At 38.3% G+C, this 18122-nt stretch overlaps 1 protein-coding gene across 4 annotated transcripts in view; it reads left to right on the top strand.

The window, feature by feature from the left end:
• Nucleotides 1–18122, top strand: part of vtd (RAD21 cohesin complex component verthandi) — an 81650-nt gene that overhangs the window by 10734 nt on the left and 52794 nt on the right. For all 4 annotated transcript variants that reach the window (XM_070097003.1, XM_070097004.1, XM_070097001.1 and 1 more), the window contains exons 2-5: nucleotides 1499–1654; nucleotides 4039–5298; nucleotides 11037–11138; nucleotides 17161–17328. In XM_070097003.1, coding sequence (XP_069953104.1) covers nucleotides 1511–1654; nucleotides 4039–5298; nucleotides 11037–11138; nucleotides 17161–17328 — 1674 coding nt within the window. In that variant the 5' untranslated portion in view covers nucleotides 1499–1510. The remainder of the gene's footprint in view (nucleotides 1–1498; nucleotides 1655–4038; nucleotides 5299–11036; nucleotides 11139–17160; nucleotides 17329–18122) is intronic.

Genomic DNA, 18122 nt, shown 5'->3' with positions numbered 1-18122 from the left:
ACCATTCAAAATCTTCTGTATTTGTGTAATATACAGTATCTTTCATTCTGTCAACTGAGATAAAGAAATTGAGAATACAACCAAGACAACTATATGAAAATACACTGCAAAGTCGCTGTTTTAAACCAAAAACACGACTCATGAAATCGTAATGACACAATTGCAAACAAATCATGCCACTGGCAGGGTTAGAACCTGCGATCAGAGTCTCAAAACTCCAAACCGTCGCGTTAGCCACTGGGTCAGCTAGCCACACTAGCTGGAGATTTGTCTGTAAAAATTGCATTTGTGGTCACAGTGGTGCCTATACTAACCTTCCTATGGTGCATAAATATACCTAGTTGGATGAATCTTATTGCGGCTAGCTGGCCCAGTGGCTAACGTGATGGTCTGGAGTTTTGAGACTCTCTGATTGCGGGTTCTAACCCCACCTGTGGTATGGTTTGTTTACCAAAAACACTGTTGCAGTTTGTTGTCTCATGCACTGCATGCTGCACAATTATTTTACATGGTGCACACTTATCGCATAGACCCATTCTCTCGTATCTAGGCCCAAATTTACCACTAACAGCTTACCTGAATGAGCTGAGCTCATGGCGTAGTCCTACGGCACCGACAGTGACCTCAAACCTGTAGCACTACGGAGCGGACAATTAAAACGTTAAGGCTGTGATAATTAACATTGTTTTGATCAGGTGGTAAGGTACCGTTAGCCATCACACTTACTGTGCTTTGGTTATTAAGTTTGGGAATCTGTGAAATGCTGTAAACTTGAGATTTGTCTTTCATGTCCTGTGAAATTCTGCAACCAAACATAATGTGTTTTCCTTCAGTCTTCATATTTTTTTATGGAGCAGTTGTAAGTTTTTCTGACATTCTGTATTTCCACCCCTTTCTTTAGCTAAGGAATAAAGTAATTTATTCCTGATTTCAAATTAAACCAGTTCTCAGTTATTACATATTACATATGTACATGAGGAACTATGGACTGACATGAAATATTCAGATGCATATATGATCAGTGTTCTTACTGAAACTTCTTTTGTGCCTTTCCTGACAGTTTATACAATTTAAGAGTAATTTTATGCAATATTAAGTGGCAATGTTAGGTTTTAGAATACAGCCTTTCCTCACTTAGCGACATACTCATTTACCAACGACTTGGACTGACTGATGATGTGCTCTCTGACCAGTATGCACACCTAAATAATGTATATTAGAATTGATTTCCTCTTTTCTGTTTATTACAATATATACAGTACACTACTGTATAAACGTTTAAAAATATACCAGAAATGTTATGAATGGTGCAAAGGTGACATAAAAACAATATCAAAGATGGTTGACTTAACCTCACTGCCATTATAGTATGCTCCTCACTAAGTGACAAATGTTTAGCAACTTGGTCTTAGAAATGGAACTCTGTCGTTAAGTGAGGGAAGGCTGTATAGTGTTTGAATGTTTTACAAATTTGTTTGTATACTGCATTTAATTTCAGGAGTAACACAAGATGTTTTATGCACACTTTGTGCTGGCCAAAAAGGGTCCTCTGGCCCGAATTTGGCTAGCTGCACACTGGGATAAGAAGCTTACTAAAGCCCATGTCTTTGAGACGAACATTGAAAAATCTGTGGATGGTATCCTTCAACCCAAGGCAAGTGTTGTAGATTATATTTTGATGAAAGGTACACTTAAAAGAATTTTTCCCCTCAAAAAAATGTATTTATCTAGTGCTCTTCTTGCTTTTATTATGCACTATTTATGAAAAATAATTAGGCATTAATGGTGCATAGAATGGTTCTTATAATAAAGACTCTCAAAAAATAGAATTTTATAAAGTGGTGGTCTTCACATTTTGCACCTTAGGTTCATTTTATGAATTGAGTCCCCAGTTTGTGGAAAATACAGTTAGAGGACCTCTCATTATATTTTAAGCTCAAAGAAGGGCTAGAATGGAAAATTTAGAACAGCAATATATATTGCAATTTACAAAAAGAATTTGGATGTTTTAAGCATTACTTTTATGTATGAGACCTATTTAAAAGTTTCATTAGTGTATATTTAACCCTTTCAGGGTCCAGAGGCCAAATTTCAAAAGGTGCACCAGTGTCCAAGAATTTTCAAAAAATAATTTTGTTATTTTTTCTTATGAAATGGTAGAGAATCTTTTTCTGAAGGTAATAAAACAAAAAGTACGAAATTTGATGAAAAATTGACAAAATTATGCTCACGAATTTTGATGTGTCAGCGATATTTACGCATCGGCTATTTTGCGGACTTTGACTCCCATTTTAGGCCAATTACATTATTCCAGTTGACCAAATTCTTAGCTATTCCACTAGTATTACTCCTATTCTATCGATTGAGCACAAGAATTCGCCAAATCAACTGTTTCAACTACAAAATAAAGTGATTTGAAATTGGTAATTCGGCCAATTTAATGCAAAGTTCAAAATACAGTGGGCCCCCGGTTAACGATATTTTTTCATTCCAGAAGTATGTTCAGGTGCCAGTACTGACCGAATTTGTTCCCATAAGGAATATTGTGAAGTAGATTAGTACATTTCAGACCCCCAAACATACACATACAAACGCACTTACATAAATACACTTACATAATTGGTCACATTGGGAGGTGATCGTTAAGCGGGGGTCCAATGTACTCCAATTTCAAAATAGGGTCCAGAATAAACAATGCAGGCATTCCTGGCATTAAACTAACATTTCCTCTGTTCATTAGTTACGTTTTCAGGCTTTACTAATGAATTCCATTTTGATTTTTTATTCATAATGAATTTTTATTCAAACCTAAAAATAGAAGATTTACTGTTATGCAATATTGTAATAATTGTATAAATAATATCAGCACATTTGTGAACGCATATTAGACCCAACAACAGGCGTGTATTAGATGTGTGAGGTCTTTTGTTTACTCTTGAACATTGGCAAAAATTTAACATTTCCGCTACTTTGAGCTCAGTTTCAAGCCATTTCCAGTACTAAAACCAATCAAAATCATCTCTATTTCTGTTATATGTCTTCCTATCAAATGAGACCAAGAAATTGCAAATACAACTATAAAAAAACATATGAAAAAACACTGCTAAGTCGCTGTTGTAATCGAAAATTACGGTATCAGTGTTTTCTCTCATTATGCACTATGTGCTGCAGGATTTGTTTTATGTGGTGCACACATACCACATAGATGTATTCTCTCATATCTAGGCCAAAATTTACCACACAGGTTATCAGAGTGAGCTGAGCTCATGACGTAGATCTATTGTTTGGAGCCTCAATGTAAAGCCGTAGATCTACGGCACAGACCCTCAAGGGGTTAAAATATTGCTGGTAACTAGGATACTTTTGAGGTCTTCACGTAATTTTTGCTTGGACACTAAAGATCTAGATATTTGGACTTGTATATTTTTACGGGGAGTTTGCCAAAGTAAACTAGGTAAATAATCACTACAAATAATAATAGGTTGATTTGGCAAAATATATAACTTTCACAGCCTCTGTACACTATACAATACATCTGTACACATGTTGCTTGTTTTCCATTGCATATAGAATTGTCATAGTTATTCCAGTTGCAAGAGACAGGAGCATTCTGCTTCATACCCAGGTTCCCTTCAATTGCTTAATCTGCATGCAAGATTTCATCATTATATACTACTGTATCTTATATAAAAATGTTATTGATATAGATAATTATTTGTTTATTTATTCAGTGACAGTAGTTATTTACCTATTTACTTCTCATGTATTCATACATATGACATTTTCAACTTCTGATGGGGTCATCAGAATGTAACCCCATCGTAAGTCGAGGAGCACCTGTAATTGTATTTATATACGTATGCTGTATCTCATAAAAAAATGTTATAGATAATTGCATAAATTTTTAAAAATTTATTTTTTGTTTATAAAATGTTCTTTGTTTATTTTTTATTGAAGATAACTCTGTTAGTGTTCTTATAAAACCTAATTACTGTAATTTATAGCATATTGTGCTCACTTAATTGTTCAATGGTACAGGTGAAAATGGCGTTGCGCACCTCTGGACATTTATTGCTGGGCGTGGTGCGTATTTACTCCCGGAAAGCCAAATATTTGTTAGCTGATTGTAATGAGGCCTTTGTAAAGATTAAAATGGCCTTCAGGCCTGGAATGGTGGATCTTCCTGAAGACATCAGAGAAGCAGCTGTCAGTGCTATTACTTTACCTGAAGTATTTCATGATTTTGATACAGCTATGCCTGAACTAAATGATGTGGACATACAGGCACAATTTACTCTGAACCAATCGAGAGCAGAGGAGATTACTATGAGAGAGGACTATGGTAATATCTCCTTAGTTACAGGGGATGATGGCTTTGGTGATATGGGATTTGAGGAGCCACCAGATATAATGAGAGATGCCTCAGCCATGGATCAAACACTTGACCATCCCAATCTTATCTTCGGGGATAATACACCCCTTGACAAGGAGAAGGAACCTAATGCCGTCAAAGAACAGGACTCGAGATTATCAACAGCAAGAGCAGATACATCTGCACTAGACCTAGAGGCTCCAATAAGAGACGATGGGTTTGGTGGCAATTTGGGGCAAGATATTATTGCTGGTGGACTATTTGAGGGTGGTCTCTTTGATGACACCCCTATTGGGGATGGCCCAAGTCTGGATGAACCAAAAGAGGAGAGACATGATGATACAGATGATGATGTTGGAGACTTGGATAGATTTGGTGGGCCCCCATCTGTTGGACCACCCAGCTCAGCAGATGGCTCTCGTCCATCATCCCCTAAACCAGAAGCTCAAGACCCAGTTGATCAACCTGATGCTCCTCCAGAAGAAAATCAGGAGGCTGCTCCATCTGCTGCAAATGATGAAACACTTGCTGGCCATGAACAGACGACATTATTGCAGAATGAAGAAGAAAGCTTTGCATTAGCCCCAGTAGATGCATCAGCAATAAAGTCAGGCTGGCCACGTGCTAAAAGGAAGAGGAAGTTGATTGTGGATGAAGTGAAGAATATATCTGGGGAAGAGATGAAGGCTCAGCTTTCAGACACCACAGATATTGTAACAACATTAGATCTTGCTCCACCAACAAAACGTCTTATGCACTGGAAAGAAACAGGTGGAGTAGAGAAGTTGTTTGCCCTGCCTGGTCGTCCTATTTATGCTCGGTCATTGGCTCGCATGTATCAGAGGCATCTAACATCTGAACCTGCTCCAAATGAAGACATTGGAATGGCAGGAGACAGGGAATTGGAGAACCTCAGCTTGGAAGTGGTGAGTTTTCTGGAATTTTTCTTATAAATTTTCTATGGCCTGTATATTACTAGTATGTGCTTTTGCACCCTCCTTTGAATTCTAAACTGGGCTTCCAGCACCTTCTATCTGCTCTAGACTTATAAACTCTCTCTCAGCCAATTAACCTACCTTGCTTTAGTCTTTCTACATTACCAAATTATCTTAACCTTTCTGCGTTTTTTTTTTTTAACAAATTGATTGTCTCCCACTGAGGTAGGGTGACCCAAGAAAAGAAAAAACACTTTCACTATTTCTCAGTCCATCACTGTCTTGCCAGAGGTATGCCAGTACTGCAGTTCAAAACTGCAGGTATTCCCACCCCACCTTCAGAGTGCAGGCACTGTACTCCTGAATCCCTTCATAAATGTTATCTTGCTCACACTCCAACAGCTTGTCATATCCCAAAAACCTCTTGCTTCCACTCATATTTAACATGCTAACACATGCCTGCTGGATGTCTAAGCCCCTCACATGCAAAACCCCTTTTGCCCCCTCTCTCCAACCTGTCCTAGAGTGACCCCTACCCTGCCTTTCCTCCACCACTACAGATTTATATGTCCTCCAAGTCATCCTATTTTGCTCCAACCTCTAAATGTCCAAACCACATCAACAGCCCCTTCTTAGCTCTCTGGATAATGCTTTTAATAACTCTGCACCTCCTCCTAATCTCCAGGCTATGAATTCTCTGTGTAATATTTACACTGCACTTCACCCTCAACACAACATCTCCACTGCCTCCAGCCTCCTCACTACAACATTTACAACCCATTCGTCATGCCTATAAGTGATTGTTGGTATCATTATATTCTCGTACATTCCCCTCTGCCTCCATGGGTAATGTTTTGCTCCACATATACCTTAATGCACCACCCACCTTTTTCCTTCCATCAAATCTATGGTTCACCTTGTCTTTCATATATCTATCCACTTACAAGTTCACTCTCAAATATCTGAACACATTCACTTCCTCCATACTCCCTCCTCCCAATCTGATGTCCAGTCTTTCATTACCTGACTTGTTTGTTACCCCTCATCACCTTGCTCTTTCCTGTGTTTCCTATGATGTGTTATATATATATATGTATATATAGTTTAGGGATGGGATGATAGAGATTTTTTTGCTTATTGATAATCAATTTTAGGCTGATACTGATACTGTCAAAATTAACAGATAACCACCAGTACTGATACCAACAAAACTGCCTAATTCCCTCTTATACTTTGGCACCCGAAAATAGTTATGCAATAAATATTTGAAAAATACTTTTATTTCCACATGATTCATAGTTAACAAAATTAAATGGCATTTGATAGTACATGTAGAAAGCCCCTAGTTATGCATAGCATTTCAGACAAGCTAAACCCAAGCTTAACAGAACATGATAGAAGGTAAACATTTTATATATGCTATATATATATATATATATATTTTTTTCAACAAGTCGGCCGTCTCCCACCGAGGCAGGGTGACCCAAAAAAGAAAGAAAAAATCCCCAAAAAGAAAATACTTTCATCATTCAACACTTTCACCACACTCGCACATTATCACTGCTTTTGCAGAGGTGCTCAGAATACAACAGTTTAGAAGCATATACGTATAAAGATACACAACATATCCCTCCAAACTGCCAATATCCCAAACCCCTCCTTTAAAGTGCAGGCATTGTACTTCCCATTTCCAGGACTCAAGTCCGACTATATGAAAATAACCGGTTTCCCTGAATCCCTTCACTAAATATTACCCTGCTCACACTCCAACAGATCGTCAGGTCCCAAGTATCATTCGTCTCCATTCACTCCTATCTAACACGCTCATGCACGCTTGCTGGAAGTCCAAGCCCCTCGCCCACAAAACCTCCTTTACCCCCTCTTTCCAACCCTTTCGAGGACGACCCCTACCCCTCACATATATATATATATATATATATATATATATATATATATATATACATATATAACTATATATATATATATATATATATATATATATATATATATACACAATATATAACACACACACACACACACACACACACACACACACACACACACACACACACACACACACACACACACACACACACACACACACACACACACACACACACACACACACACACACACACACACACACACACACACACACACACACACACACACACACACACACACACACACACACACACACACACACACAAAAGACATTAAAAATATGCATAGCATAAAAGTAATTCTGATGAATATAACAATAAATATATATGATGGTAGGTTAAAAATGTAGCATGGTACTTGACATTGACATAATTGAATTAAATTCCATCCAAATAAATAATGTTTTCATGTACAATTTTTACAGTGTTAGGCAATGTTTAATACAATAACTTGAAAGCTAGATGTCAAGATTACTTTTAGTATCATTTTCAGTACAGTATGTTGAAGCAGTATAGAGAAACTAATGCAAAACATATTTTTTTTTTTTTCAACAAGTCGGTCATCTCCCACCGAGGCAAGGTGACCCAAAATGAAAGAAAATCCCTAAAAAGAAAATACTTTTATCATCATTTAACACTTTCACCTCACTCACACATAATCACTGTTTTTGCAGAGGTGCTCAGATACAACAGTTTAGAATTATATATAACATATCCCTCCAAACTGCCAATATCCCAAACTTCTCCTTTAAAGTGCAGGCGTTGTACTTCCCATTTCCAGTACTCAAGTCCGGCTATATAAAAATAACCGGTTTTCCTGAATTCCTTCACTAAATATTACCCTGCCCACACTCCAACAGCTATTCAGGTCCCAAAAACCACTCATCTCCATTCACTCCTATCTAACACGCTCACACACGCTTGCTGGAAGTCCAAGCTCCTTGCCCACTAAACCTTTATCCCCCTGCCTCCAACCTTTTCGAGGACAACCCCTACCCCGCCTTCCTTCCCTCACAGATTTATACGCTCTCCATGTTATTCTACTTTGATCCATTCTCTCTAAATGACCAAACCACCTCAACAGCACCTCTTCAGCCCTCTGACTAATACTCCGCACCTTCTCCTAATTTCCACACTCCGAATTTTCTGCATAATGTTTACACCACACATTGCCCTTAGACAGGACATCTCCACTGCCTCCAACTGCCTCTTCGCTGCAGCATTTACAACCCAAGCTTCACACCCGTATAAGAGAGTTGGTACCACTATACTTTCATACGTTCCCTTCTTTGCCTCCATAGATAATGTTTTTTGTCTCCACATATACCTCAATGCACCACTCACCTTTTTTCCTTCATGAATTCTATAGTTAATTTCATCCTTCATAAAACCCATCTGCTGACGTGTCAACTCCCAAATAGTATCTGAAAACATTCACTTCTTCCATGCTCCCTCTCTCCAATTTTATTATTTTATTAACACACTGGCCGATTCCCACCAAGGCAGGGTGGCTCGAAAAAGAAAAACTTTCACCATCATTTACTCCATCACTGTCTTGCCACAAGGGTGCTTTACACTACAGTTTTTAAACTGCAACATTAACACCCCTCCTTCAGAGTGCAGGCACTGTACTTCCCATCTCCAGGACTCAAGTCCGGCCTGCCGGTTTCCCTGAATCCCTTCATAAATGTTACTTTGCTCACACTCCAACAGCACGTCAAGTATTAAAAACCATTTGTCTCCATTCGCTCCTATCAAACACACTCACGCATGCCCACTGGAAGTCCAAACCCCTCGCACACAAAACCACCTTTACCCCGTCCCTCCAACCTTTCCTAGGCCGACCCCTACCCCGCCTTCCTTCCACTACAGACTGATACACTCTTGAAGTCATTCTGTTTCACTCCATTCTCTCTACATGACCAAACCACCTCAACAAACCTTCCTCAGCCCTCTGGACAACAGTTTTGATAATCCCGCACCTCCTCCTAACTTCCAAACTACGAATTCTCTGCATTATATTCACACCACACATTGCCCTCAGACATGACATCTCCACTGCCTCCAGCCTTCTCCTCGCTGCAACATTCATCACCCATGCTTCACACCCATATAAGAGCGTTGGTAAAACTATACTCTCATACATTCCCCTCTTTGCCTGCAAGGACAAAGTTCTTTGCCTCCATTGACAAAGTTCTTTGCCTCCAAGGACAAAGTTCTTTGCCTCCACAGACTCCTAAGTGCACCGCTCACCCTTTTCCCCTCATCAGTTCTATGATTCATCTCATCTTTCATAGACCCATCGGCTGACACGTCCACTCCCAAATATCTGAATACACTCTCCAATGTGGTATCCAATTTTTCTTTATCTAAATCGTTTGATATCCTCATCACCTTACTCTTGTCTATATTCACTTTCAACCTTTACACACCCTCCCGAACTCGTCCACTAACCTTTGCAACTTTTCTTTAGATTCTCCCATAAGCACAGTATCATCAGCAAAAAGTAACTGTGTCAACTCCCATTTTGTATTTGATTCCCCATAATTTAATCCTACCCCTCACCCCAACACCCTAGCATTACTTCTTTTACAACCCCATCTATAAATATATTAACCATGGTGACATTACACATCTCTGTCTAAGACCTAATTTTACCGGGAAGTAATCTCCCTCTATTCTACACATCCTAACCTGAGCCTCGCTATCCTCATAAAAACTCTTTACAACATTTAGAAACTTACTACCTATTCCATATACGTGCAGCATCTGCCACATGGCTCCCCTATCTACTCTATCATATGCCTTTTCTAAATCCATAAATGCAATGAAAACTTCCCTACCTTTATCTAAATACTGTTCACTTATATGCTTCAATGTTAACACTTGATCTACACATCCCCTGAACATTAAAATGGTATAAAATACCGACAGATTGTTAGGTAAGACACATATGCAACAGTTAGGTATCTTTATTTCGAAACGTTTCGCCTACACAGTAGGCTTCTTCAGTCGAGTACAGAAAAGTTGATAGAAGCAGAAGATACTTGAAGACGATGTAATCAGTCCATCACCCTCAAAACTTTAAGGGTGATGGACTGATTACATCGTCTTCAAGTATCTTCTGCTTCTATCAACTTTTCTGTACTCGACTGAAGAAGCCTACTGTGTAGGCGAAACGTTTCGAAATAAAGATACCTAACTGTTGCATATGTGTCTTACCTACACATCCCCTACCCACTCTTAAGCCTTCTTGCTCACTCAAAACCCTACTCTCTGTCGTACCTCTAATTCTTGCAATAATAACCCAACCGTACACTTTTACTGGTATACTCAGTAAGCTTATTTCTCTGTTTTTACAGTCTCTTTTGTCCCCCTTCCATTTATATAAAGGAACTATACAAGCTCTCTGACAATCCCTAGGTACCTTCCCCTCTTTCATACATTTAAACAAAAATACCAACCCCTCCAACACTATATCCCCCCTGCTTTTAACATTTCTGTCATCCTGTCAATTCCAGCTGCTTTTACCCCTTTCATTCTACGTAATGCCTCATGCACCTCCCCCACACTCACATCCATCTCTTCTTCACTCCTGAAAGATGTTGTACCTCCCTGACCAGTGCATGAAATTACCGCCTCCCTTCATCGACATTTAAAAGTATATGTACATGCAAAACATATATGTATAGCATTTAAAAGATTTTCTAGGTTTAGAGGAGCTGAAACAATAAGATGGAAATGAGGAGATGATTATATTTGTATTACAAAATTCGTTGTCTTCAGGTTCGCGAAGCTGAAGATCCAGAGACACCAGGGGCACCCAAAACAAGAGCAAGACAAGCCAAGAGAAAACAGCCTGAGCCAGATCCAGAAGAGGATGAAGAGGTAGGATTAAAGTTGACATTGTTTTGAGATATAACAATCATTAATGAATTCAAGTTTTCTGTCATATGAGTTATGCTCCCATCTTGTTTTTCCTTGCAAGTTTCACATTCCATATTGATGATGTCAGGACCATTGTAGTCCTCAGGAAGTTACTAATTTAACTTGTGTTTTGTCACCTTCACACACAATTGACTTCATATAAGATGCTTCAGAGAGCATACAGTAGGGTCCTGCTTTACAGCACTTTTGTCTCACAGCGTTCCACTAATAGGGACATTTCAAATTATGACTAAAACTCGCTATACGGCTCCCCCTACCTAAGTTTCTAAAACAGTCACCACGCCCCACCCAGTTTGTTTACATTCTCCTTGAGCACCGCATCTCTCCATTATGTTTGGAAACTTTCCAAAATTTCAAGTGTTTTAAAGTTATTTCACGTTTCATATATGCAGTGGAACCTCAGCTTATGAGTGTCCCAACATACGAGTTTTTTGAAATATGAGCCATCGCTCAGTCGATTTTTTGCTCTGAGTTACAAGCCAGTGTCCAAGTTATGAGTGAGCTTCCGCCGCTCTCCCTTCAATCCACAACCCACACACCTCGTTTGTTTATCTATGATTTCATGCTTTAACACTTTCATGGTCGAGAGGCCCTCCCCTAAACTTGTTCTCAGGGTCGAAAATTTTTCAGAAAAATAATTTTTTTTTTCATATGAAATGATAGAATCATTTCCCGATCATGATGACACCAAAAGTATGAAATTTGATGGAAAACTTATGGAATTATGCTCTCATGAAGTTAGCGGCCTCGCCGATGTTTATGCATCAGTGATTTTGCCCACTTTGAGCCCTATTTTCAGCCAATTCCTGTGTACTAGTCGACAAAAATCATATTTATTTCACTAGAACTCCGTTTTTTCTATCAAATGAGTACAAGAAATCACCCAGTTACCAATTAACTATCCAATAAAGTGGTTAGGAATTGGCAATTTTGCCAATTTCACACAAATTTCAGAAGATGCCAATTTCCAAATAGGGTCCAGAATAAACAAGACAGATATTCCTGGCACTAAAATAACACGTTCTCTGTTCGTTAGTCACGTCCCCAGGGACCTCTTATATTTCTTTTGCTTTCCAATTTGAATTTTCATTCTCACAAAAAATAGAAGATTTACTGTTACGCAGACTACTGCATTAGTGTAGAAATTGTATAAATAATATCAGCGCACTTGTGAAAGAATACTAGACTCACCAGTTGACGTGTATTGGACGCTTTGCATGATTTGTTTACTTTTGAACTTTGGTAAAAATCGAACATTTCTGCTACTTTGAGCTCAATTTCAAGGTACTTTTCATTGTGAAACCAATCAAAATCATCTCAATTTCTGTAATATGTCTTCCATTCTATAAAATGAGACCAGGAAAACTAGAATATAACCATAAATAGCATACGAAAATACAGTGCAAAGTCGCTGTTTTAATCCAAAAATACGGTCAAAGTTTTTTTTTTTTTTTTCATTACGCACTGTGTGCTGCAGGATTTTTTTATACTGTGCACACTGACCACATAGACCTATTCTTTCATATGTAGGCCTACCAGCTTTCTCTCGCTAGATTTGAATGCGCTATTTTATTTAGGCGTTCTAGTACGTCAATAACCCTGGTGCGTAAGCCGTACTAGTACATCGAAAACCCTGAAAGGGTTAATTCCATGGACATTATCCTCTTTACACACCCTCCCAAACTCGTCCACTAACCTTTGCAACATTTGTTTAGAATCTCCCATAAGCACAGTATCATCAGCAAAAAGTAACGGTGTCAACTCCTATTTTGTATTTAATTTTCCATAATTTAATCCCATCCCTCTCCCCAACACCTTAAATATATTAAACAACCATGGTGACACTACACATCCCTATCTAAGACATACTTTTACCAGGAAGTAATCTCCCTCTCTCCTACACACCCTAGCCTGAGCCTCACTGTCCTCATAAAAAGTCTTTACAGCATTTAGCAATTTATTACCTATTCCATATACTTGCAACATCTGCCACATTGTTCCCCTATCGACTCTATCATATGCCTTTTCTAAATCCATAAATGCAATGAAAACTTCCCTACCTTTATCTAAATACTGTTCACACTTGATCTACACATCCCCTACCCACTCTAAAGCCTCCTTGCTCATCTGCAATCCTACTCTCTGTCTTACCTCTAATTCTTTCAATAATAACCCTAACGTGCACTTTTCCTGGTATACTTTGTAAAGTTATTCCCTTTTAATTTTTAGAATCTCTTTATGTAAAGGAACTATACATGCTCTCTGCCAATTCTTAAGTACCTTCCCCTCTTTCATACATTTATTAAACAAAAATACCAACCACTCCAACACTATATCCTCACCTGCCTTTAACATTTCTGTCATGATCCTGTCATTTCCAGCTGCTCTACCCCCTTTCATTCTATGTAATGCCTCATGCACCTCCCCCACATTCAAATCCTGCTCTTCTTCACTCTTAAAAGATGTTATAGCTCCCTGGCCAGTGCATGAAATTACTGCCTCCCTTTCTTCATCGATATTTAAAAGTTCCTCAAAATGTTCCTGCCATCTACCCAATACCTCCAGTTCCCCATCTACTAACTCCCCTACTCTGTTTTTAACTTGACAAATCCATTCGTTCCTTAGGCTTTCTTAACTTTTTTTCTCGCTCCAGTTTTTTTTATTTTCATCAAAATTTCTTGACATTGCCTCTCCCACTCTATCATTTGCTCTTCTTTTGCACTCACCACTCTCTTCACCTTTCTTTTACTCTCCATGTACTCTGCTCTTTTTATAACTCTTCTGCTTTGTAAAAACCTCTCATAAGCTACCTTTTTCTTTTTTATCACACCCTTTACTTCTTCATTCCACCAATCACTCCTCTTTCCTCCTGCACCCACCCTCCTATAACCACAGACTTCTGCCCCACATTCTAATACTGCATTTTTAAAAGTATCCCAGCCCTCTTCAACCTCCCTTGCCCTGCACTAATACTTGCACTAGCCCACCTTTCTGCCAATAGTTGCTTATATCTCACTGTAACTTCCTCCTCCCTTAGGTTATTCACTTTTGCCTCTCTCTTGCTGTTGCCATTTTTTGTTTTTTGTCCCATCTACCTCTTACTCTAACTGTAGCTACAGCTAAATTGTGATCTGATATATCAGTTGCCCCTCTTTAAACATGTACATCCTGAAGCCTACCCATCAACCTCTTATCCACCAATACATAATCTAACAAACTAATATCATTATGTGCTATATCATACCTTGTATACTTATCGTTTTTTTTTTTTTTCATAAAATGTGTATTACTTATTATCAAACCTCTTTCCACACATAATTCAATTAAAGGCTCCCCATTTTCATTTACTCTCCACAACATTTTTACCCACTTTAGCATTGGTTCAAAACTCCCCATGCACTCACTCAACATTTCCCAAAATCTTTGTCTCTCCTCTTCACTTCTTTCTTCTCCAGGTGCATAAACTCTTACAATAACCCACTTTTCACATCCAACCCTTATTTTACTCCACATAATACTTTAATTTATACATTTATATTCCCTCTTTTCCTGCCATAACTTATCCTTCAACATTATTAGCTCTAACTCTATTTGAAACCCCTGACCTAATCCCATTTATTTCTCCCCACTGAAACTCTCCCACCCCTTTAGCTTTGTTTCACATTAAGCCAGGACATCCAGCTTCTACTCCTTCATAACATCAACAATCATCTCTTTCTTATCATTCGCACAACATCCACAGACATTCAAACATCCCACTTTGAAGGTTTTCTTCTTTTTTTTTTTTTAGTAGGCCATACGGGAAAAGGGGTTACTAGCCCATTGTTCCCGACATTTTAGTTGACTTTTAAAACATGCATGGCTCACGGAGAAAAGATTCTTATTCCACTTCCCCATGGATATGAAAGGAAAAGCAATAAGAACAAGAACTATTAAGACAAAGTGAAAGAAAACTCAGATGAGTGTGTATACATAAATGTGTACCTGTATGTGTAGTGTGACCAGAGTGTAAGTAGAAGTAGGAAGACGTACCTGAACATAAAAATACACCCCACAGTAGAATAAATTAACTGGCCTGCCGGTTTCTCTGAAGGAACATGACGGGATTCAGGGAAACTGGTAGGCCGGACTTGAGTCCTGGAGATGGGAAGTACAGTGTCTGCACTCTGAAGGAGGGGTGTTAATGTTGCAGTTTTACAACTAGTGTAAAGCACCTCATTGGCAAGACAGTGAATGATGAAAGTTTTTCTTTTTCGGCCACCCTGCCTTGGTGGGAATTGGCCGATGTGATAATAAAAAATAAAAAACTGAGATTTTTTCCGGTCTTGTAGGAGTGTTGGAAAGAATAACGTTTTCTCTAGTTCTACTCAAAAGAAAATCTGTACACAATAATATTACTGGGGGTAACTAGAAAATTGTTCCTTTCGTATGCCTTCACTCAGAGTGTCATTCCTTCTAAAAATGGTGTTACATGAGAATGGGAGTGTTGCTTTTTAATTATTCTACTGTACCAAAGTGGAGACAACTTATACACAATATAAGTTTAGGTGTTTGTATAAATGTGTATAAACCATAACCAGATGCATTCATGTCCTTGTTTACATACTCCGTGTCTCTCTCCTCTCTCATTTACTTGTTCTCTCTCTCTCTCGTTTATTCGTTTTACCTTGTTTACTCACCTCTCACCCTAAATTAAGACTACAAATATTTTAAGGTAAGTAATGAGTGTATTGTGTGTATTTTATTTTTTATTGTTTTTAATGTCTAGTTCTATTGCTAACTTAATATATGTTAGTGTAAACTTTTTATATGCATTTATGTTCTGCTTTCCAGCAATGTCCACTTTTTGGCAGTAGCCTGGAACCTAACCTGCCTTTTAAGTGGGGCCCTACTGTATTTAATTCATGACAATAATTTAACTTCTTTGAGTAGTACTGTCGTGTGTGTGTGTGTGTGTGTGCATGCGTGTGCATGTGTGCATTGTGTGTGTGTGTGCGCGCGCGCATGCGTGTGTGTGCGTGTGCATATGTGCGTGCATGCGTGTGTGTGCGCGTGTGTTAAAAAATTGGTGTTAAGTGTTCAGCAAAGGTATGTGGTAACAGTAAGGTATGTCCAGGAGGGAAGACTAAGTAATTGGTGGAATGATGAAAATTGTTGTAAAAGAGAAAAAAGTGATATGTAACAGTTTTTAGAAACTGTTTTTTAGATTCATGAAATGAGAAATCCAATGGATTAAGTGGATTTATCTGTTGGTGGTAAGATGCTGAGTACGGAGTAGATGAATTAGAGGGAGAAGAGAATATTTGAAGAATTTATTAAATATACTTGATAAAATCTAAGCAAAAAAATTTTATATTTGGGTTGAGAAGGAATGGGATCTACTAGAATTAGTAACGAGCAGAAAGTGAGTGAAGCAGTTAGAAAGTTGAAAGTGTTTATGAAAAAGTAGAGGTGGATGGGATTAAGACTTGATAAGGAGAGAGATCGAGAAAAGATTAATTATTTGAATTGATGGTGTGTTTGGAAGGAAAGATGCCTGTGGATGATTAGAAAATGTGGATTTCCTTTGTATGGTAGGACATAAGGGATAGGGAATTATAGATTTTTTTTTTTTTTAACCCAGCTGTATCCCACCAAGGCATGGCGACCTAAAATGAAAGTTTTTCATTTTAAATTTAGTAATTTATACAGAAGAAGGGGTTATTAACCCCTTGCTATTAATTTTTTTTATCATGATAGATGTCTTATTGTGTCTCAAGTAAAATTTATGGCAGAATTGTTACTGACTAATAACTAGAAAGGAAGAAAGCTTGATTACAGATAGGGAAGATGTCTGGATAAGTGTTTACACTGAAGCATTAATGAGCAATACTTAAAGGTAGTATTTATTTACAATCCCATGTTAGTCTTTCACCTAAGTTTTGGATTTCTGTCGCTAAAATGTAACATTTTCTTCCTTCAGTTGCAAATTCTGAATGTGCCATCAAAAACTCGAGAAGCAATCCCAGAAATATTGTCACCACAAGCTCCTCAAACCCCAGCACCACCCTCACTAGCACCACCTGCAGTTGAAGAACCACAACCTACACCTCAGCCACCACCTGTGCCCGAGATAATCACACTTGAAGAGGTATATTATCTAAGGGTTTATATATCTATCAATATGTTTAAATATTGGGGATCAATGAAATCCCCCAGAATATGTTTCTAAATACATTTGGGAGTGGATGGAAGTACAGTGGACCCCCGGTTAACGATATTTTTTCACTCCAGAAGTATGTTCAGGTGCCAGTACTGACCGAATTTGTTCCCATAAGGAATATTTTGAAGTAGATTAGTCCATTTCAGACCCCCAAACATACATGTACAAACGCACTTACATAAATACACTTACATAATTGGTCGCATTCGGAGGTGATCGTTATGCGGGGGTCCACTGTAGTTGAAATATGGTGTCTGCCATTTTTGTGTTATGATATTTTAGAGGTACTCACCAGGTGTGATACAGGATGGGTTTGTGACTAACAAGTGCTCTAGGTTGTGAAGCATTTTTTTTTTTATCACCCAGCTATCTCTTCCAGGAGAGGAATAATGTATCACAGGAATGAGGAAGAGCCAGAGATGGGTGTGGGGAAAGTACATGTACCAGTGGGTGGAATGAAATGAGATATAGCAGATGGGATTAAGACAGTTGTTAAAAACAGGTGGGGATGCACTTTTTGAGTAGCCTGTTGCTTTTTATTCAGTGTCAGTGACAAGGGTAGATACCTAACGATTGGAGAAGAATAAGGAAAGGGGACAGGAAAGTGTAAGAATTATAGGGTAAAAAGTCTGTTGAGTAAACTAGGTAAAATGTTCAGTAGAATTATAAAATTATTAATAGAGTTAGGGGGAAGACAGGATTGCAGAGAAACAAGAGGATTA

This window comes from Cherax quadricarinatus, chromosome 56 (assembly GCF_038502225.1).
Source record: "Cherax quadricarinatus isolate ZL_2023a chromosome 56, ASM3850222v1, whole genome shotgun sequence".
NCBI classification, from domain to species: Eukaryota; Metazoa; Arthropoda; class Malacostraca; order Decapoda; family Parastacidae; genus Cherax; species Cherax quadricarinatus.
The sequence above is the reverse complement of the archived record's forward strand: the minus strand, read 5'-3'. Positions and strand labels throughout refer to the sequence as shown.